The sequence below is a fragment of the Pseudophryne corroboree genome, chromosome 3 (assembly GCF_028390025.1).
Source record: "Pseudophryne corroboree isolate aPseCor3 chromosome 3, aPseCor3.hap2, whole genome shotgun sequence".
Lineage (NCBI taxonomy): Eukaryota > Metazoa > Chordata > Amphibia > Anura > Myobatrachidae > Pseudophryne > Pseudophryne corroboree.
Genome location: NC_086446.1, coordinates 193,769,062 through 193,791,759, shown reverse-complemented (window position 1 = coordinate 193,791,759; position 22,698 = coordinate 193,769,062). Strand labels below are relative to the sequence as shown.

The 22,698-nt window shown below is 41.1% G+C and overlaps 1 protein-coding gene across 1 annotated transcript; it reads left to right on the top strand.

The window, feature by feature from the left end:
* The first annotated feature begins 1,162 nt into the window (after window positions 1–1,162).
* Window positions 1,163–20,084, top strand: LOC135057582 (pulmonary surfactant-associated protein D-like). The gene is made up of 6 exons (XM_063963417.1): window positions 1,163–1,215; window positions 1,699–1,897; window positions 16,891–16,998; window positions 17,703–17,810; window positions 18,543–18,626; window positions 19,653–20,084. The coding sequence occupies exons 2-6, from the start codon at window positions 1,717–1,719 to the stop codon at window positions 20,039–20,041; spliced, it is 870 nt and encodes a 289-aa protein (XP_063819487.1). The 5' UTR covers window positions 1,163–1,215; window positions 1,699–1,716; the 3' UTR covers window positions 20,042–20,084.
* The last annotated feature ends 2,614 nt before the right edge of the window (window positions 20,085–22,698 follow it).

Here is a 22,698-nt window from a genome sequence, read left to right as displayed (position 1 = left end):
GTGCTGTATGTAGTGTGTGCTCCCCCCTGTACTGTGCTGTATGTAGTGTGTGCTCCCTCCTTGTACTGTGCTGTATGTAGTGTGTGCTCCCTCCCTGTACTGTGCTGTATGTAGTGTGTGCTCCCTCCCTGTACTGTGCTGTATGTAGTGTGTGCTCCCTCCCTGTACTGTGCTGTATGTAGTGTGTGCTCCCTCCCTGTACTGTGCTGTATGTAGTGTGTGCTCCCTCCCTATACTGTGCTGTATGTAGTGTGTGCTCCCTCCCTGTACTGTGCTGTATGTAGTGTGTGCTCCCTCCCTGTACTGTGCTGTATGTAGTGTGTGCTCCCTCCCTGTACTGTGCTGTATGTAGTGTGTGCTCCCTCCCTGTACTGTGCTGTATGTAGTGTGTGCTCCCTCCCTGTACTGTGCTGTATGTAGTGTATGTAGCTACCCCTCCTTGTACTTTGAAACATATAAGGTTAAAAAAAAGGGGTTTGTAAAATGAAAAATCTATAAAATCAGAAGTAGAATAAAGGCACGACTGCAGTGTCAGTAGACACTGAAAGTGGGCATATCGGTCCTACTCAGTCATATTCAGATGTACAGATTTACATCAGGGAAGGGCATTGTAGCAGCATATGCATAAAGTCTTAGGTAAACATTAGCATAACATAAAGCAACGGAGGCCCCAACTGTGTCTATCTCAGAATCAGGACATCTGAGGAGTGACCCTGTCCTCTTGACAGGCCCCTTCCCCTCAACAGACTTAGGACTGCTTCCATAAATTTCCTGGGCTGGTGTTCAATCCCAATCCACCCCTGTTTAATTGAAAATTAGTTTAATCACTTATTTCTTTTTTACTTTGTCCAAAATAAATTTGAGACTTTTGTGCGCCATTTGGGAAACGTGTAACACAATCTGAATGTGGCACATAACTTAATAGCAGAGACATAAAATACTGTACATTTGCAAACTTATGGGGATACTTTGCTGATGAATTGCTGGTTTAACTGGATTTTCATGTTCAGCTAATTATTTATCTACTCTGCTTATCACTTTCAGGCCATTGTAATTTACAACTAGAAATATCGAGTTCCATCTATATAAATTATGTAACTAAGAAAACTATTTAGTACAGTATATATACACACAGTAGATATGTATTGCAGGGATTTAATTAAGTGTACAGCAGTTGACTTTTACAGTGCTCTCTAGCTCTTCACATCTGAAAAGGTAAGAACAGTATCTGCATACTATTTATATTACATATTTATATTTCTAATAATTATATATGTGGATTGAGATTTAAATCTAGAGAAAAGAGAAACAATTAAGTAGACACTGAAAATAATTGTCTTTTTGCTAATTTGGATTTATTTAATAAATGTGTAAAACAAACTACTGTACTTTGAAATAGAACTTCTTTTTCTCTTAATATCTTGGAGCAAAATTATAGTTTCCAGTATTTTTGTGCAGCAAGTTTGGTAACACAGCACAGCAAATTTGATAAAATGTTGCAATGAGAAGAACGTTGCACTATGAGTATGAACATAAAAAAAGTTACCATTAAATGGTTTTGTTAAAATATTTTTTTAAGATTTAGCAATTATTTATATTTTTACACAACAACAACACTAATGGAAAAAAAATTTTTTTTTTCATCTGTAGTACTAACAATAAACTTTACATTACCTCTTTACTTCTTATCCACTAAAGATCTGTAATATTTGGAATATGCAAGCTCTTCAGGCTCTCTGCACCCTAATCAGTGCATCATTGGTGTTATCTGGGACTCAGATATGTAAAGATCCAGATAGCAATGCCTATTCTGTTATAACATGTGGCGCTCCGGGAAAGGATGGTTTACCAGGAATGGATGGTAAAGAAGGACTAAAAGGAGAAAAAGGAGAACAAGGTAAACTAAAAACTCCTTCAAAATAGAATTTTATATATATATATATATATATATATATATATATATGTGTATATATATATATATATATATATATATATAAAAGCCCTCACTCACTGACTGACTGACTGACTGACTGACTGACTCAGCACTAATTTTCTTACTTCCCGATATGTTAGGAAGCTGAAATTTATCATAGGTATTCTTCAGGTGGGAAATAGGAAAACTTAATTATTAGAATTTTAATAAACCTCCCCTAGGGGGATGAAAGGGGTTGATATAATGACGGCGTTATCGATGCGTGGCTTGCATTGCAGGAACGATAATGCCCAAATGGAAAATTGGATCAAAATTTGGATTGCACCTCCAATGTGTAGAATTTAATGAACTACAAAAATAGTCCTGTCACTTTTTACCGTATCTGTGTGTGTGTGTGTGTGTGTGTGTGTGTGTGTGTGTGTGTGTGTGCGTGTGTGTGTGTATATATATATATATATATATATATATATATATATATATAGTCTATACATATGTAGTCAATATATATATATATATATAAATATATATGTACAGGTGTGTTTGTCTTTGCTGTGTATAGCATCATTTTTTAGCATGCATCTCAGCATGCTGTGCTAGAGTGCACCCGCTGGCTCCCCATTAGCAATGAATGGATAGCAGGTGCGTGTGTACGTATGCTCCTGCTATTCCCCGCTAAGCATGCTGCAATGTGTGCCCGTCGCAGCATAGATGCATAAGGACAAAAATAAATAAATATATATATATATATATATATATATATATATATATAGAAGTCGTTCGGGCAGCACTCCCAATGCCAAAACAAATGTCCCGATGCCTTCCTAGGTACCTTCGGCAGTTCCACATAATAGAAGCAGTGTACGGCGGCACTCGGAGAAATAGACTGGTACAGCAGAGTGGTATACAACGTTTCGGAGCTTTAATGTCCCTCCGTCATCAGGTATAACAAATAATACAAACATGTACCTTAAATAGGATCCCCACCACGTGTGTCACTCGGCGTGCAGTTCCGGGATGCGGGCGCCCACTGATGACGTCCGTTCCCTATCCTTACATCACCATAGTAACGCTCTAAACAAAAATAAACCCATTAAAAACAATGTGGTACACTGAAATCAGCGTTACCTACACGTGATCACCACCATTATACTCATGTCTAAATAGTATGCAGTTATTCTACAATCAATACAAATACATTATATAAAATATTGGATGAAAAAGAATATTTGATGCAAGAAATATTTGAAGAAAATAGTTATATGAGAAAACCCAAGGCAAAATCAACATCATTGGAATATCAAAACATACCTATGGGGATCATAAAAAACAGTGTAATCCAAGGGTTTCATTTAACCCCCTGGGGGCCAATGTCCCAAGTTCATGAATCCACCTGGATTCCCTTTGTAATAATCGTAGCGATCTATCCCCACCTCGTAATTTAGCTGGCTCATGATCAATAATAATGTATCTCAATGATGCTAAACTATGCCCGGCATTTAAAAAATGCCGTGCCAGCGTTTGATCACTGTTACCAGAGGATAATGCATTTCTAATGGCCATTTTATGATTGGCCATCCGTTCTCTCAAAGTTCGATCTGTTTTTCCTACATCATTTTTGCCACATGGGCAAATAATCATGTAGATTATATACTTGGTGGTACATGTAACCCTGTGTTTAATTTCGTATCTTCTGCCATTAGACGGATGGTAGAAATACTTGCCAACAATTAAAGATCTACAGGTTATGCAATTGAGACATTTAAAGCACCCCTTCTTTAGAGATAAAAATCTATTCTGTTCACTCTGTAATGACTGTATGCCTGTGATATCGGTCTTAACCACCCAATCTCTAATGTTGCGTCCACGTGTATAACACGGCATAATGGACGTCTCACTGAGATTAAGGTCACCGTCTGTAGACAGAATGGGCCATAAACTTCTGGCTGTGCTGGCTATATCACTACTAGCAGTGCTATAATGATTGACCCAGGGCATGCGTTTATCACTGATTTTCTTATCTTTTGATTTTAATAGTTGATCACGACTCGATTTCAAGGCTCTATCCTTAGCTTTCAATAAGAGCTCCAAATCATACACTCGCTCATTAAATTTACGTATCATGATATCAATATGCTGTTTGGCATGTTCAATGTTACTGCAGGTTCTAATTGCCCGTAAAAATTGAGAGTAAGGTAAACCAAATTTGAGCGATCTGGGATGAAAGCTCTGTGCATGAAGTATAGTATTCCTATCGGTAGATTTATAGAATAGTTCAGTACTAATTACTCCTTACATCCAGATAATTAACTGTTTCAGTGCTGGCATTGTATGTAAACTTAACCGGATAACATTGGCTATTATGTTCTTCAATGAACCCAGAAAGAGACTCATAATCACCGGACCAAACCAAAAACACATCATCTATGTACCTAACATAAAATAAGGCACATGTTTTGAATAAATCATTATTGAAAAATATGTCCTCCGCGACCATATACATGTAAGCATTTGCATACGACGGGGCCACGCTGGACCCCATCGCACACCCCGATGTCTGGAGATAAAATTTTCCATCGAAAAGGAAATAGTTGCATGTTAAGACCATTTCCAAAAGATCTATGAATAATGACACATCTGGTCCTTTGTATAAATCATTATCAGTAATGAGTTTCCTAACAGCCCACAGTCCCTGGTTGTTCGGGATTATCGTGTAAAGGCTAGTAATATCGATGCTACAGAGTAGACTATCAGTTTTAATGGTGCCCAAGGCCCTCAATTTGTTAAGAAACATGGTAGTGTCAAGAAGATGTCTCTGATGATTGACGATACACGGTTATAACATAGCATCCAAGAAGACTGCCAGTTTTTGAAACAGGCCCCCTCGAGCCGATATTATGGGCCGTCCAGGGGGGTTTATCAAACTTTTATGAATCTTTGGCAGTGAATACAGGACCGGTACTACAGGACTATCCGTAGTGAGTGCCTGCATGAGTTCACTAGTCATGAGTCCTGCATCCACTGCCAATTGGAGTTTATGTCTAAGTTGTTTGCTAAATAGATGTCGGATCATTCTTAAGTAGTTTGTAAACCTTATCATCACTTAACTGCCTCTGCAACTCGCTCTTATATTCTTCCATATCCTGAATCACTATAGCCCCGCCCTGGTCAGCGGGGCGTATCGTGATATCAGTGTATGAAGAGAGATCTTTAAGAGCATTAAACTCTTCCTTACTTAAATTATTGGCAGAAGGTTTATTTTTGTACATTTTATTAATCTCAGGTATAAGTGAATTTGCAACAGTGTTATCCAACATGCGGTTAAAGGTCTTAATCGACATATTGTTAGACATGGGATCAAAACATGAACGCTTTTGTATCTTACTTAATTGGGGTGGCAACTCGTTCTGTCTCTGAGTCCCTATGTTTGCCTTCGAACCCCGAAAGTGTTCGTGAAGTTTCAATTTCCGATTAAGGCTGCATTTTTCAACTTCCCATTGTAGAGTGTCAAATCGTACGGTGGGCACAAAAGATAGACCCTTTGATAGTACCCTCGTTTCAATGTCCGTCAAAGGGTGTGATGAAAGATTAAACACTATCTCCTCCCTTGTAGCGGCGGACGCCCGCACTTGCCTCGTCCACGTTCTTTGGTTTTGGCCGCCTCTCCTGGTCCATCTCCTCGGCCGCGTCCGCGGCGGGTACGTACCCCTAAAGGGGCAGTTGGATCTCGTGAGCGGCCATCCACCATTGCATCCGTGTCACTATTAGATGTTCTCTCTTGGGAAGAATCAGTCTGCCACAATTGTCTATAATTGCGCTGCTTGTACATACGCATACGATCATTACGTGTGCTGCTGACCCATTGGTAAACTCTGTTCATTTCGTAATCAGCATTAACCTTCAATAATTTTTGTTTTTTAAACTGTATTAAGTCCCGTTTATATCTTACAAGCTGATTGTGTAGTTTATCAAACCAATCAGTGTCAGTATCAGCTGATATTGCTGCTTTGTGTTGTGTCTCAAATGCAGTGATTTTCTCACGCGCTATATTCAGCTCTCTTGATGATTCCTCGATAACGAGGTGTAATAAATCAAAACTGCACTTATTTAGTACAGCTATCCAATTTTTACAAAATGAAGTATTATGTCTGCCGATTGTAGGTGAATTTCTAATCCTAAATCCACTAAATTTTTTTATCCTTATAATAATCACTTAACGTGATCCCATGGTATAGATAGTCAATCTCTTTTTGTTTCAATCTCAATAATTCTCTATACAGATATTCAATCGGTTGTGCATCAATATCATCATCCAAACACTGTTTAACCAATATAGATTCTGCTTCTGTGTCAGTAAGAGTCAATGTGGTTCCCTGTGTTAGCAAAGACAGATTCACATTTGCAATGTCCACATCATCCACCACAGTGTTAAGTTCAGCCATAGTGAAAAAAATGTTCTGATACGTGGTAGGAAATACTCAAATCACATCACTTGGGTGCTAAAGCCCAGAGATCCCGCTCTCTGCAAGGGGGTAACAAAAACAAACAATATGTAGAAGTCGTTCGGGCAGCACTCCCAATCCCAAAACAAATGTCCCGGTGCCTTCCTAGGAAGGAAAGGGAACGGACGTCATCAGTGGGCGCCCGCATCCCGGAACTGCACGCCGAGTGACACACGTGGTGGGGATTCTATTTAAGGTACATGTTTGTATTATTTGTTATACCTGATGACGGAGGGACATTAAAGCTCCGAAACGTTGTATACCACTCTGCTGTACCAGTCTATTTCTCCGAGTGCCGCCGTACACTGCTCCTATTATTTGGACCTGCCGAAGGTACCTAGGAAGGCACCGGGACATTTGTTTTGGCATTGGGAGTGCTGCCCGAACGACTTCTACATATTGTGAGTTACCCCCTTGCAGAGAGCGGGATCTCTGGGCTTTAGCACCCAAGTGATGTGATTTGTGTATTTCCTACCACGTATCAGAACATTTTTTTCACTATGGCTGAGCTTAACACTGTGGTGGATGATGTGGATATTGCAACTGTGAATATGTTTTTGCTAACACAGGGAACCACATTGACTCTTACTGACACAGAAGCAGAATCTATATTGGTTAAACAGCGTTTGGATGATGATATTGATGCACAGCCGATTGAATATCTGTATAGAGAATTATTGAGATTGAAACAAAAAGAGATTGACTATCTATACCATGGGATCACGTTAAGTGATTATTATAAGGATAAAAAAATTCCTCGTGGATTTAGGATTAGAAATTCACCTACAATCGGCAGACATAATACTTCATTTTGTAAAAAATGGATAGCTGTACTAAATAAGTGCAGTTTTGATTTATTACTCCTCGTTATCAAGGAATCATCAAGAGAGCTGAATATAGCGCGTGAGAAAATCACTGCATTTGAGACACAACACAAAGCAGCAATATCAGCTGATACTGACACTGATTGGTTTGATAAACTACACAATCAGCTTGTAAGATATAAACGGGACTTAATACAGTTTAAAAAACAAAAATTATTGAAGGTTAATGCTGATTACGAAATGAACAGAGTTTACCAATGGGTCAGCAGCACACGTAATGATCGTATGCGTATGTACAAGCAGCGCAATTATAGACAATTGTGGCAGACTGATTCTTCCCAAGAGAGAACATCTAATAGTGACACGGATGCGTTGGTGGATGGCCGCTCACGAGATCCAACTGCCCCTTCAGGGGTACGTACCCGCCGCGGACGCGGTCGAGGAGATGGACCAGGAGAGGCGGCCAAAACCAAAGAACGCGGACGAGGCAAGCGCGGGCGTCTGCCGCTACAAGGGAGGAGATAGTGTTTAATCTTTCATCACACCCTTTGACGGACATTGAAATGAAGGTACTATCAAAGGGTCTATCTTTTGTGACCACCGTACGATTTGACACTCTACAATGGGAAGTTGAAAAATACAGCCTTAATCGGAAATTGAAACTTCACGAACACTTTCGGGGTTCGAAGGCAAACATAGGGACTCAGAGACAGAACGAGTTGCCACCCCAATTAAGTAAGATACAAAAGCGTTCATGTTTTGATCCCATGTCTAACAATATGTCGATTAAGACCTTTAACCGCATGCTGGATAACACTGTTGCAAATTCTCTTATACCTGAGATTAATAACAAGTACAAAAATAAACCTTCTGCCAATATTTTAAGTAAGGAAGAGTTTAATGCTCTTAAAGATCTCTCTTCATACACTGATATCACGATACGCCCCGCTGACAAGGGCGGGGCTATCGTGATTCAGGATATGGAAGAATATAAGAGCGAGTTGCAGAGGCAGTTAAGTGATGATAAGGTTTACAAACTACTTAAGAATGATCCAACACATCTATTTAGCAAACAACTTAGACATAAACTCCAATTGGCAGTGGATGCAGGACTCATGACTAGTGAACTCATGCAGGCACTCACTACGGATAGTCCTGTAGTACCGGTCCTGTATTCACTGCCAAAGATTCATAAAAGTTTGATAAACCCCCCTGGACGGCCCATAATATCGGCTCGAGGGGGCCTGTTTCAAAAACTGGCAGTCTACTTGGATGCTATGTTACAACCCTGTATCGTCAATCATCAGAGACATCTTCTTGACACTACCATGTTTCTTAACAAATTGAGGGCCTTGGGCACCATTAAAACTGATACTCTACTTTGTAGCATCGATATTACTAGCCTTTACACGATAATCCCGAACAACCAGGGACTGTGGGCTGTTAGGAAACTCATTACTGATAATGATTTATACAAAGGACCAGATGTGTCATTATTCATAGATCTTTTGGAAATGGTCTTAACATGCAACTATTTCCTTTTCGATGGAAATTTTTATCTCCAGACATCGGGGTGTGCGATGGGGTCCAGCATGGCCCCGTCGTATGCAAATGCTTACATGTATATGGTCGAGGAGGACATATTTTTCAATAATGATTTATTCAAAACATGTGCCTTATTTTATGTTAGGTACATAGATGATGTGTTTTTGGTTTGGTCCGGTGATTATGAGTCTCTTTCTGGGTTCACTGAAGAACATAATAGCCAATGTCATCCGGTTAAGTTTACATACAATGCCAGCACTGAAACAGTTAATTATCTGGATGTAAGGGTATAGATTAATCAAGGAGTAATTAGTACTGAACTATTCTATAAATCTACCGATAGGAATACTATACTTCATGCACAGAGCTTTCATCCCAGATCGCTCAAATTTGGTTTACCTTACTCTCAATTTTTACGGGCAATTAGAATCTGCAGTAACATTGAACATGCCAAACAGCATATTGATATCATGATACGTAAATTTAATGAGCGAGGGTATGATTTGGAGCTCTTATTGAAAGCTAAGGATAGAGCCTTGAAATCGAGTCGTGATCAACTATTAAAATCAAAAGATAAAAAAATCAGTGATAAACGCTTGCCCTGGGTCAATCATTATAGCACTGCTAGTAGTGATATAGCCAGTACAGCCAGAAGTTTATGGCCCATTCTGTCTACAGACGGTGACCTTAATCTCAGTGAGACGTCCATTATGCCGTGTTATATACGTGGACGCAACATTAGAGATTGGGTGGTTAAGACCGATATCACAAGCATACAGTCATTACAGAGTGAACAGAATAGATTTTTATCTCTAAAGAAGGGGTGCTTTAAATGTCTCAATTGCATAACCTGTAGATCTTTAATTGTTGGCAAGTATTTCTACCATCCGTCTAATGGCAGAAGATACGAAATTAAACACAGGGTTACATGTACCACCAAGTATATAATCTACATGATTATTTGCCCATGTGGCAAAAATTATGTAGGAAAAACAGATCGAACTTTGAGAGAACGGATGGCCAATCATAAAATGGCCATTAGAAATGCATTATCCTCTGGTAACAGTGATCAACCGCTGGCACGGCATTTTTTAAATGCCGGGCATAGTTTAGCATCATTGAGATACATTATTATTGATCATGAGCCAGCTAAATTACGAGGTGGGGATAGATCGCTACGATTATTACAAAGGGAATCCAGGTGGATTCATGAACTTGGGACATTGGCCCCCAGGGGGTTAAATGAAACCCTTGGATTACACTGTTTTTTTATGATCCCCATAGGTATGTTTTGATTTTCCAATGATGTTGATTTTGCCTTGGGTTGTCTCATATAACTATTTTCTTCAAATATTTCTTGCATCAAATATTCTTTTTCATCCAATATTTTATATAATGTATTTGTATTGATTGTAGAATAACTGCATACTGTTCAGATATGAGTATAATGGTGGTGATCACGTGTAGGTAACGCTGATTTCAGTGTACCACATTGTTTTTAATGGGTTTATTTTTGTTTAGAGCGTTACTATGGTGATGTAAGGAAAGGGAACGGACGTCATCAGTGGGTGCCCGCATCCCGGAACTGCACGCCGAGTGACACACGTGGTGGGGATCCTATTTATGGCACATGTTTGTATTATTTGTTATACCTGATGACGGAGGGACATTAAAGCTCCGAAACGTTGTATACCACTCTGCTGTACCAGTCTATTTCTCCGAGTGCCTCCGTACACTGCTTCTATATATATATATATATATATATATATATATTGTGACAAGAACACTGGAATAGTGTTTGAGGGCAGGTATGTTTGTCCCAGGTTCTTGTCTCTTGTCTTACATGTATTAGGAAAATGAAAACTTCTAGGAAAATGTTTTGTCAGAACCTTTTCAGTTTATTGGAAAAGCTGGATAAGGGCCCTGAAAGAGAGATAGGGCAAGTTCCAGACATTGGGCCCAGTTTCGGGTCTTTGGCCTCACAGAGGGCTAATCAGGGTTTCAGCTGTGTAAGAGTGTTATAGGGCTGCTAGCCTGATTAGTGTGTGCAGACTACCTGGGAAGACTGCAGGATCTCTGTGAGAGAGATACGCTTCCTTATACAAGTGAGCTAAACAGTATTGACAGGAAAACTCTGTGTTTTTATCTAGAGACAGTTAGGAACTTCTTGTGTTTATTTAGGGCCGAACAGGCAAGGTATTTTCTTTTGGTGTTTGTTTTATTTTCTGTTTAATAAAACTGGTCGTGGCCAGTTGCACCATAAACTGGACTTGTATGATTCCTCAGCTGCTGCAAGGTGCCATTTACCCCAGGAAACAGCACCTTGTTCCCTTACAGCGTTACAACTTGGTGGAGAATGCGAGCACTCCGTTCTGCGCATAAGTGAAAGCAACAGCTTTATGAGGCCTGCAGAAAATGGTGGTTTATGCAGATACAGCCCAGTGTGAAGTTGCTGAGACTCACCCCTGAGTGTTTGATATATGTCCTGGGTGAAAGCAGCTACAAAGCCGCCTGAAAAATCTGTCGACATGGAGAAACTGCTCAAAGCCTTGCTGCAAGCTACAGCGGCTCAGCAGGAGGCCATCAGACAGCAGCAGGTGGCAATGGAGGAAAATTGGAGGCAACAGCGTCAGGATAGAGAGGCCTTAGCAGAAGTGGTGCAGAGCCTTGCAGCCCGGATTGGAGATGTGGCCGTCAGTGCTCCGACCAGCACTAGTTCTATACGGGCCAGTCACTTCCTGCAGAAAATGACAGAGGTTGATGATGTGGAGGCCTACCTGACCACGTTTGAAAGGACTGCCGAGCGTGAGAACTGGCCGAAAGCACAGTGGGCCAGTCTGCTGGCACCTTTTCTGTCAGGTGAACCCCAAAAAGCGTACTTTGATTTAAGCCCTGCTGAGGCTTGGGACTATGATAAACTAAAGACTGAGATCCTGTCCCGCCTGGGAGTCACGCTGTCAGTACGAGCACAACGAATGCACCGTTGGGTGTACACCATGGAGAGGTGACCTTATTCAGCTAACAAAAAAATGGTTACAGCCAGAGCCATTAACTCCCAAGATGGTTGAAAGAGTCATCATGGACCGCTGTTTGAGATCTTTGCCCGTGGTCCTGTGCAAGTGGGTGAGCCATGGAAGCCCAGATACAGCTGACCAATTAGTGGACATGGTAGAGAGGTACTTGGCGGCAGAGGAACTAATGATGACCACCCAGCAATCCATAGATCCTCGACAGCGCCCTTCCGTAAAGACTGGTAAGACCGTTCCATGGGAAAACATTGCTGGGCGGATAAGAGGACGCAAGGCTGGAGAGACTGTAAACACTGGCCCTGGAGACATGCCAATGGGGCTAGAAAGGTCTATGCTACCCAAACGGGTTGATAATCGTGTGGTTAAATGTTTTAGGTGTGGTATGCCAGGTCATGTTATTGCCAATTGCCTTTGAATGTCGCAAAATGTCTTTCTTTGCTAGGTTAGCCTGTACTGTGGTACCTTCACCTGAGCTGGAAAAACAAATGTGTGATGTGTTCTTAGAGGGTAACCGGGTAGAGGCCTTGCTAGATTCAGGAAGTTTAGTTACCCTCGTGATAGAGAATAGAGGGAGTGCGCTGTCAAAAAGCTGCTGGTGTAGGGGGTGGTAATTCCCCAAGAGAATGTATACAGTAAAAAAATGGTGATCAAAAGCGCTAAGTTTTATAAAGTATATAGATAATAAAACTAGTTAGATCAATAAAAAATCTAGGACGGTAGGTTATGTTGAAAAAGTATATATAGTATATTTAATAAGAACAATATCTTAAAATCACAGATGTCTTTACAACACAATTAAAAGAACATGGATTATTCAAGATTAGTGACACATCCACATGTCCCCTCAATAAGAGATTATATCATACCCCGGCTAGGACTCCCTCTGGAATTATGTCCATCAAGATTGCTGGAGAATTGATGAAAACAGTGGAGTTCAGAATGTCCCTTTTAAGCATACCAATGCAAGCGTTTCCATGCAGATAGGGAAAAACTCCAATTCCTCCACAGATGGTGGTGTCCAAGGGAAATGCTGTCCAATTAATGCCGTATGGGTAGTGATAAGGAGAATGTCCAACGGTGTTGAGGGTTTTTTCTGAAGATGTGTCCGACAGTCTCAAACTCAACGCGTTTCGCTGGTATTAACACCCAGCTTCCTTATCACTACCCATACGGCATTAATTGGACAGCATTTCCCTTAGCGCTGGTGATCACCATTTTTTAGTTGCCCTCGTGAAAGCTGGGTTAGTGAACCCCTTAAAGGTCCAGCAAATACCTATTGGGGTAACTTGCATACATGGGGATACCCAACATTATGTCACTGCTGAAGTGAATATAGAAACTTGTTGTGGGTCAGCAATTGTTAAAGTAGGACTGGTCCCCACCTTGGTGCATGAGGCCATAATAGGGAGGGATTTTCCTCATTTTTGGAAACTGTGGAAATCACGTTTATCAACAGATGTGAGAAGTAAAGAGCCAGTTGATAATCACTGTGATTTTATGGATGTACGTGTGTCTTCGGAACTTTCTGACCCTTTGCCTTTTGATAGCTTGGCTGGGGAAGTGACAGATGGGGAGTCCAGTGAAGACACTCTTGCTGGGAACAGAGACATAGTAGTTAGAACTGAAAACGTGCCTGACCTGGAGGTAAAGAAGGATCTGTTTGCATCTGAACAGTTAAAGGATCCTACCTTAATAAAGGCTAGAGAGAATGTTAAGATTGTTAATGGGGAACCTGTGGTACCAGGTGACAGGATTATGTATCCCCACATGGCCATCTGTAATGAGCTCTTGTACCACATTGTCAAAAGGGGTGAGGATGTGGTGGAACAGCTGGTAGTTCCCCAGCCTTATCGGAGAACGGTACTAGATTTAGCTCATAGTCACGTTACAGCAGGACATTTAGGGGCACGAAAAAATCACTGAAAGAGTTTTAAAAGGTTCTTTTGGCCAGGGGTTTATAAAGAAGTGTCTGAATATTGTTCTTCCTGTCCTGAATGCCAGTATCATGCCCCTAGACCCCATTTCAGGAGCCCACTAGTTCCCATGCCTATTAAAGAGGTCCCGTTTGACATAATAGCCATGGATCTCGTGGGGCCCTTGTTAAAGTCCGCTCAGGGCCATCAGTATATCCTGGTAATAATGGACTATGCCACTCGATATCCTGAGGCTGTCCCTTTACGCACTATCACAATCAAGGTGATAGCTAGGGAGCTGGTGCAGGTTTTTAGTAGAGTGGGAATACCAAAAGAAATTTTGACTGACCAAGGTACTCCATTTATGTCAAGGATCATGAAAGAATTGTGCAAATTATTTAAGGTCACTCACCTCAGGACGTCCATTTACCATCCCCAAACTGATGGGTTGGTGGAAAGGTTTAATAAAACATTAAAAAGTATGTTAAAAAAGGTTGTTGATAAAGATGGGAAAAACTGGGATTGTTTGTTGCCCTACTTGTTAATGGCCATCAGAGAAGTTCCTCAGTCCTCTACGGGGTTTTCTCCATTTGATTTGTTGTATGGTAGACACCCCAGAGGGCTGTTGGACATTGCCAAAGAGACGTAGGAAGGACAGCCCACTCCTTATAGAAGCGTTGTTGAACATGTAACACAAATGCAGGATAGGATTGCAGCCGTGGTACCTATTGTCAGAGAGCACATGGAACAGGCACAAAGTGCTCAACAGAGGGTATATAACCGGAGTGCCAAGATACAGGAATTTGCTCCTGGAGATAGAGTTCTTGTTTTGGTACCCACTGTGGAAAGCAAGTTCTTAGTTAAATGGCAGGGTCCATTTGAGATTAGGGAAAAAGTGAATGAGGTTAATTACAAAGTATACCAACCGGGAAAGAGAAAACCCGAACAAATCTACCATGTTAACTTAATAAAACCCTGGAAAGATAGGTTGTCTCTGTCAGCGGAGCCTTGCCCTTCGGTGTCTTCACCTCGGTTGCTTCCCGCAGTAAAGGTGTCAGAGACATTATCACCTGATCAGAACAATCAGGTAAAAGAATTTCTCATACAAAATAGGGAGATATTTTCAGAGCTGCCTGGCCGAACGACCATAATAAAACATGACATTGTCACAGAACCAGGGGTAGGGGTCCATTTAAAGCCATATAGGATTCCTGAAGCTCAGCGAGAAGCTGTTGCTAGAGAAGTTAAAACCATGTTAGAACTTGGAGTCATAGAGGAATCTAACAGTGAGTGGTCCAGTCCCATAGTTCTCATCCCGAAGCCAGATGGTAGCATACGCTTCTGTAATGACTTTCGTAAGTTAAATGAGGTGTCCAAGTTTGACGCATACCCCATGCCCCGTGTGGATGAGCTTATAGAAAGGCTGGGAACAGCCAGGTTTCTCACCACCTTGGACCTGACCAAAGGTTACTGGTAAATACCTTTATCTGATAGCGCAAAAGAAAAAACAGCCTTTTCGGTTCCGGAGGGGCTGTACCAGTATAAGATGTTACCCTTTGGGTTGCATGGGGCTCCAGCAACCTTTCAACGGGCGATGGATAAAATTTTGAGGCCCCATAGAAAATATGCAGCTGCCTATTTGGATGATGTGGTAATTCACAGTACAGACTGGGGGTCCCATTTGGTTAATGTGCAAGCAGTACTGGACTCAATCAGAGAGGCAGGGTTAACTGCTAACCCAAGGAAGTGCTGCCTCGCAATGGAGGAGGTCAAATACTTGGGCTACACCATAGGCAGAGGTCTGATTAGGCCCCAATTGAATAAAATTGATGCTATTCAAAACTGGCCTCGTCCAGTGAATAAAAAACAGGTAAGGGCTTTTTTGGGAATAACTGGGTACTATAGACGGTTTATTCCCAATTTTGCGACCACAGCTGTGCCTTTGTCAGACCTTACCAAAGGGAAGCAGTCAAATATGGTGAAATGGAACCCTGATGCAGAAAAAGCGTTCCAAGCGTTAAAAGTGGCTTTGTGTTCACAACCTGTGTTGATAACACCAGATTTTTCAAAAGAATTTGTGGTACAGACAGATGCCTCAGAGGTAGGGATAGGGGCCGTGCTGTCTCAAACCAGAGATGGGGATGAACACCCTATCATTTATTTGAGTAGGACACTCAATGAGCATGAAAAAAGGTATGCCATTGGGGAAAAGGAGGATTTGGCCATTATGTGGGCACTAGATACCTTGAAAAATTACCTCTTGGGTAGACAATTCAGACTAGTGACAGATCATGCCCCTTTAAAATGGATGTATGTAAATAGAGGCAAGAATGGTTTCTAGCATTGCAGTATTTTAAGTTTACTGTCGAACCTAGACCGGGAACACAATTGACCAACGCAAATGCATTGTCCAGCATCTTCTGTTTGGGGGCTACCAGTGTTCCGGCCCTTAGGTCAAAACAGGGGAGGGGGATATGTGACAAGAACACTGGAATAGTGTTTGAGGGCAGGTATGTTTGTCCCAGGTTCTTGTCTTACATGTACAGTATTAGAAAAATTAAAACTTCTAGGAAAATGTTTTGGTTTTGTCAGAACCTTTTCAGTTTATTGGAAAAGCTGGATAAGGGCCCTGAAAGAGAGATAGGGCAAGTTCCAGACATTGGGCCCAGTTTCGGGTCTTTGGCCTCACAGAGGGCTAATCAGGGTTTCAGCTGTGTAAGAGTGTTATAGGGCTGCTAGCCTGATTAGTGTGTGCAGACTACCTGGGAAGACTGCAGGATCTCTGTGAGAGAGATACGCTTCCTTATACAAGTGAGCTAAACAGTATTGACAGGAAAACTCTGTGTTTTTGTCTAGAGACAGTTAGGAACTTCTTGTGTTTAGTTAGTGCCGGACAGGCAAGGTATTTTCTTTTGGTGTTTGTTTTATTTTCTGTTTAATAAAACTGGTCGTGGCCAGTTGCACCATAAACTGGACTTGTATAATTCCTCAGCTGCTGCAATGTGCCATTTACCCCAGGAAACAGCACCTTGTTCCCTTACAGCATTACAATATATATGTGTGTGTGTGTGTGTGTGTGTGTGTGTGTGTGTGTGTGTGTGTGTGTGTGTGTGTGTGTGTATATAAGTTTCTTTTTATTTTTTTCAGGATTGCCAGGGCAATCTGGGCTACCAGGAGTTGACGGGCCATCTGGACCGGAAGGAAAACAGGGTCCCTCAGGCCAGATAGGTGAAAAGGGGGACAGTGGAGCCCCAGGTAAAAATAAATGTTGTATTCTGCCCTGATTGGATTGGTGCCCAGTTGCATTATTATTGTTTGAATTGTGAATTCTATTTTTTTAGTTACTGGTGATATCAAAAACATAAATGTTTTTCTATATATTAAACATTAAGAACTTGTTTGCTATTTTTGCATTTAAGTAAAGGATGTTATTACACCATGAGAAAATTATTTTTTGGAAAATGTTTTAGCATAATTAGCATGTAATGTATTGGCCTTAGGTTTTTGTGTATTGTGCTGTAACAAAAGAAGCTAGAAGCATACATTTGTTTATTCTCATAATCAATAGTCTACAACTGTTTTAAATTGCAGCACATATATCATATATATTATGCAATACACAGTATAAATAGTTTGATTTTCAGAATATGGCTGTTGATGTTGCCAAAAGTCCCTGGTGCAAAATCTGAGCTAAAAACCTTAGACAGGCAGTAGTACCAGCACCTAGTTACTAGATTGGAGACATTCTGTTTCTTACTTCTCATGGAAGAGCTGTGCACTGATATTATTGTTAAGAGAATAAAGGAGCCTAGGAACCTTGGGCCTCCATAGAATTCTGAGATCCTACAGGTGAATGGTACAGTGTGATCATAATACCATAACCCCCATTGCTAGACCATTGTCTTTTATGGCCAAAGTGTAAGCAATATACAATTAGCATATGTGTTTTTTTTTTTCAGGATTACCAGGGCAATCTGGGCTACCGGGAGTTGATGGGCAATCTGGACAGGAAGGAAAACAGGGTCCCTCAGGCCAGAAAGGTGAAAAGGGGGACAGTGGAGCCCCAGGTAAAAACATATATTGTATTCTGCTCTGATTGGATTGGTGCCCAGTTACATTATTATTGTTTGAATTTTTATTTCTATTTTAAAAAACCTTTTTAGTTACTAGTGATATCAAAAACATGTTATATATTAAACATTAAGAACTTGTACATGTTCTAGCATAATTAGCACATAATGTATTGGCCTTAAGAATAGTCATCAACTGTTTTAAATTGCAGCCCATATAGCAAAATACAGTATAAATAGTTTGATTTCAGAATATGGCTGTTGATGTTGCCAAAAGTTCCTGGTTCAAAATCTGAGCCAAAACCCCTAGACAGGCAGTAGTACCAGCACCTAGTTACTAGATTGGAGACATTCTGTTGTTTACTTCTCATGGGAGAGCTGTGCACTGATATTATTGTTAAGAGAATAACACAGCCAAGGAGCCTTGGGCCTCCATAGCATTCTGAGATCCTACTGGTGAATGGTACAATGTGTGGCCATACTACTATAACCCCTATTGCTAGACCATTGTCTTTCATGACCAAAGTGTAAGCAATGTAGAATTAGCATGTGTGTTTAACTTCAAAGTTACACACATCTAAAGTAAATCTGATTATTTTTTTAAGCTAAAACTGTGTTAAGGATATAAATTTGCTAGCTATGACCTGTATGACAAAAAAGCTTTATTTATGGTTGTTGTTTTGATTATTGGATGTATTGCTACAGTATTAACAAGCACTCTTTTCTCAGCACTCGAAGCCCTTAAAATGCAAATGTCGGTGTTGACTGAACAAATAAGTACATTACAATCACAGATGAGAAAGCAGAAGAAAGGTTTGTATAACCCAGTTACAGTTGCAAACACAGAATATATATAGTCACCAACTCCGCCGTCAAACAAGCCATGCTCAACACGTTTCGTTACTGCTTGGACTTCATCAGGAGCTCCAAGCGGTGATGGAACACATTGGGCGTGGCTTGATTGAGGGCGGACATGGACGTGGTGATGTCACGTGGCGGTCCCAGTGCTAGAGACTCTGCAAAGAATCTGACTTTACTGAAAGACATGGAAGACATGGAAGTTATGCCTACCTGGTGGCTAAGTGATTATTATCTGCTGATGCTTTTCTTGATATATGTGAGCCTTTATACAGTACAATTATTTTATACTATACCCATTTGTGCGCTTATTCTCTCTTTTTTGCATATACAGTATAGATACATACACATTGCTTGAATAAATAAAAAAAAAACAGAGCTCAGCACTCACAATAGCAAACTCACTCATTTTATTACATAAAGTATGGGGATTTGGTTCATGAATTTATGCATTGATGCATTAAAGCTTGCAGCCCACTTCACGGGACCCCATTTCTCTGCAAGTCCTATTCTATCACCCAGAATTTTGAGAACCTGGCAACTGCTATCACATCAGAGAACTGAAATATGCTACCTGGTATGAAGCTCACCTGCCATAGTTTAGTGGGATATAGATATTTATTCTAAAGATATCTCATTAAAAATAATATAAAAAAGATGATAGTGGACCCACAAGAAGTCTTTAATGGATTAATTTCTTATGAATCTCCCATTGTCTTAAGTATTTAATATTCAACTCTGCGGGTGCACCCCAGCTTTGTAAGATTACCCAGCGACAATTCCAAGTAATTTACATAATTCATTTTATTGTTGGTTCTTAATATCTTCAAACGTATCACTGTCTGTCTTGGGTAGAATCACCTCTGTGTATCTTTCTATGTTTTCTGTAATTAGGCATTCAAAATGATAGAGCATTAAGGTTAGAAAACATTTAGCATCTTACCATAAAATATTCATTTTTATTTTTTTATTCAATTTCAGCTTTTATGTTTTTCAAGGGAGGAGCAACAAGTGGTGAAAAGTACTATGTTTCAAATGGTGAAAAAGCTAATTATCATGATGCAATGACAGCATGTGGCAAAGTAGGAGGTCAGCTGGCTTCACCAACAAATGCAGAGGAAAACCAAGCTGTGCTATCCATAGCCTGGCAGTATAGGGCTAATCCAGTTTTGGGTATATCTGATATACAGACAAAAGGCACTTTTAGATATCCAAGTGGTGAAATAATTTCTTACTCAAACTGGAGTCCTAAGAAACCCAATAATAAAAAAGAAAATGAGAATTGTGTAGAAATGGATGACAAGGGAAGATGGAATTCTAAAAATTGTAAAGAAAAGCATCTTTTCATTTGTGAATTTTCATCAATTTGAAATTCAAAATCTGAACTCTACCATGAAATCAATTTAGAATATACTAGAGATTAATATGTCTACATATATAGTATATTTCTTAATTTCAATTTAAAAAAAAATACTTAAAATGATAACTGTAGTGAAATAATTGTTTAATTTCATAATATGAATTGACATTTTGTGTGTGGTTGAATACATCTAAAAAATGTGCTGAAATTTTCCTAAAAAATAAAAAATTAAAATGGATACCTATGCTGTTTGGTTATCTCTTAGTCATCTTTATATATTAAACCTGTTATATACACTGTGGTATGTAATAATAGGATTTTAATTACCTACCGGTAAATCCTTTTCTCGTAGTCCGTAAAGGATGCTGGGGTCCATATTACTACCATGAGGTATAGACTGGTCCACCAGGAGCCATTGGCACTTTAAGAGTTTAATAGTGTGGACTGGGTCCTCCCTCTATGCCCCTCCTACCAGACTCAGTCTAGAAACTGTGCCCCGAGGAGACGACATACTTCGAGAGAAGGAATTACACAGATAGTGGTGAGATTCATACCAGCTCACACAACAGGCAAATTCGTCTAACGTGCCGGAAAACTCAGCAACGGCTGAACAGTACTGAAACAGTAAACAATGCAGAACTTACCTAAGAACCAGGTAGTACAAAACTAGAAAACCAAAGCAGGAAAACAAATCGCTGGGCGGGCCCCAGCATCCTCTACGGACTACGAGAAGAGGATTTACCGGTACTGTAGGTAATTAAAATCCTATTTTCTCTTACGTCCTAAGGATGCTGGGGTCCATATTAGTACCATGGGGATGTACCAAAGCTCCCAGTACGGGAGGGAGAACGCGGAGGCTCCTGCAATACTGCTTGACCAAACTTGAGGTCATCAGAGGCCAAAGTATCGAACTTGTAAAACTTGGCAAACGTGTTCGACCCCAACCAAGTAGCCGCTCAGCAAAGTTGTACAGCCGAGACACCCCGGGCAGCCACCCAGGAAGAGCCTACTTTATGAGTAGAGTGGGCCTTTACAGATCTTGGACACAGAAATCCTGCCGTAGAATAAGCATGCTGGCTAGTGAACCTGATCCAGCATGAAATCGACTGCTTAGAAGCAGGACACCCAATTTTCTTGGGATCATAGAGGACAAACAAAGAGTCACTTTTTCTATGACGAGCCGTCCTCTTCACATAAATCTTCAAAGCCCTCACAACATTTAAGGCCTTTGAAGCAATTGAGGAGTCAGTAGCCACTGGCACCACAATAGGTTGGTTGATATGGAAAGCCGATACAACCTTAGGTAGGAACTGTGGACGAGTCCTAAGTTCCGCCCTGTCTTCATGGAAGATCAGATAGGGACTTTTACAAGACAAAGCCCCCAATTCCGGCACACTTCGGGCAGAAGCCAAGGCAAACAAAGCGACCACCTTCCACGAAAGAAACTTGATTTCAGCCTCCTGCAGAGGCTCAAACCAATCCGATTGCAGGAACTGCAACACCACATTAAGATCCCAGGGAGCCGTTGGCGCCACAAAGGGGGACTGGATGTGCAGAACCCCTTTCAAAAAGGTCTGAACCTCAGGGAGGACAGCCAATTGTTTTTGGAAGAAGATGGACAAAGCAGAGATTTGGACCTTGATGGAGCCCAATCTCAAGCCCATATCCACACCTGCTTGCAGGAAAAGGAGAAAACGTCCAAGTTGAAACTCCGCTGCAGGAAACTTCTTGGATTCACACCAAGAAACATATCTTTTCCAAATTCAATGGTAATGTTTTGACGTTATCACTTTCCTAGCCTGAGACAGTGTAGGAATAACCCCCTGCCAGCCGGTTACCTCCTCGAACACCTCTGGGTGGAGACCCTACTCTCCTGGATAGAGATCGTGTCTGCTGAGGAAGTCTGCTTCCCAGTTGTCTACTCCCGGAATGAAGATTGCAGACATCGTCACCACGTGTCTTTCTGCCCAGATGAGGATTCTTGACACCTCTGACATTGCAGCCCTGCTCTCCGTTCTGCCTTGTTGGTTTATGTAGGCCACTGTGGTCACGTTGTCTGACTGCACCTGAACAGCCCAATCTTGTAGAAGGTGTACTGCTTGCAGAAGGCCATTGTACATGGCCCTTAGCTCCAGGATGTTTATAGGGAGAAGGGATTCTTGCTTCGCCCACCTTCCTTGGAAGGTTTCCCCCTGAGCGACTGCTCCCCAACCTCTTAGACTTGATTCTGTGGTCAGTCCTGAACTCCGAAGCTTCGGCCTTCCAGAAGGTGTGGTAGTTGTAGCCGTCAAAAGAGCGAAATCCTGGCTTTCGGTGACAGACGTATCCTCTGGTGCATGTGTAGGTAAGTTCCCGACCACTGGTCCAAGAGATCCAGCTGAAAGAATTGAGCATGAAACCTTCCGTACTGTAGAGCCTCGTAGGAGGCAACCATCTTCCCCAGAAGGCGGAGATGCACTGATGAACCGATACCCGGGTAGGCTTTAAGACATCCCGGACAATTGATTGAATCACCAATGCTTTCTCCACCGGCAGAAACACCCTCTGCACTTCCATGTCTAGGATCATCCCCAGGAAAGACAGCCTCCTTGTCGGCTCCAGATGAGACTTTGGAAGGTTCAGGATCCAACCATGCTCCTTGAGCAGATGTGTCGTGAGAGCAATGGA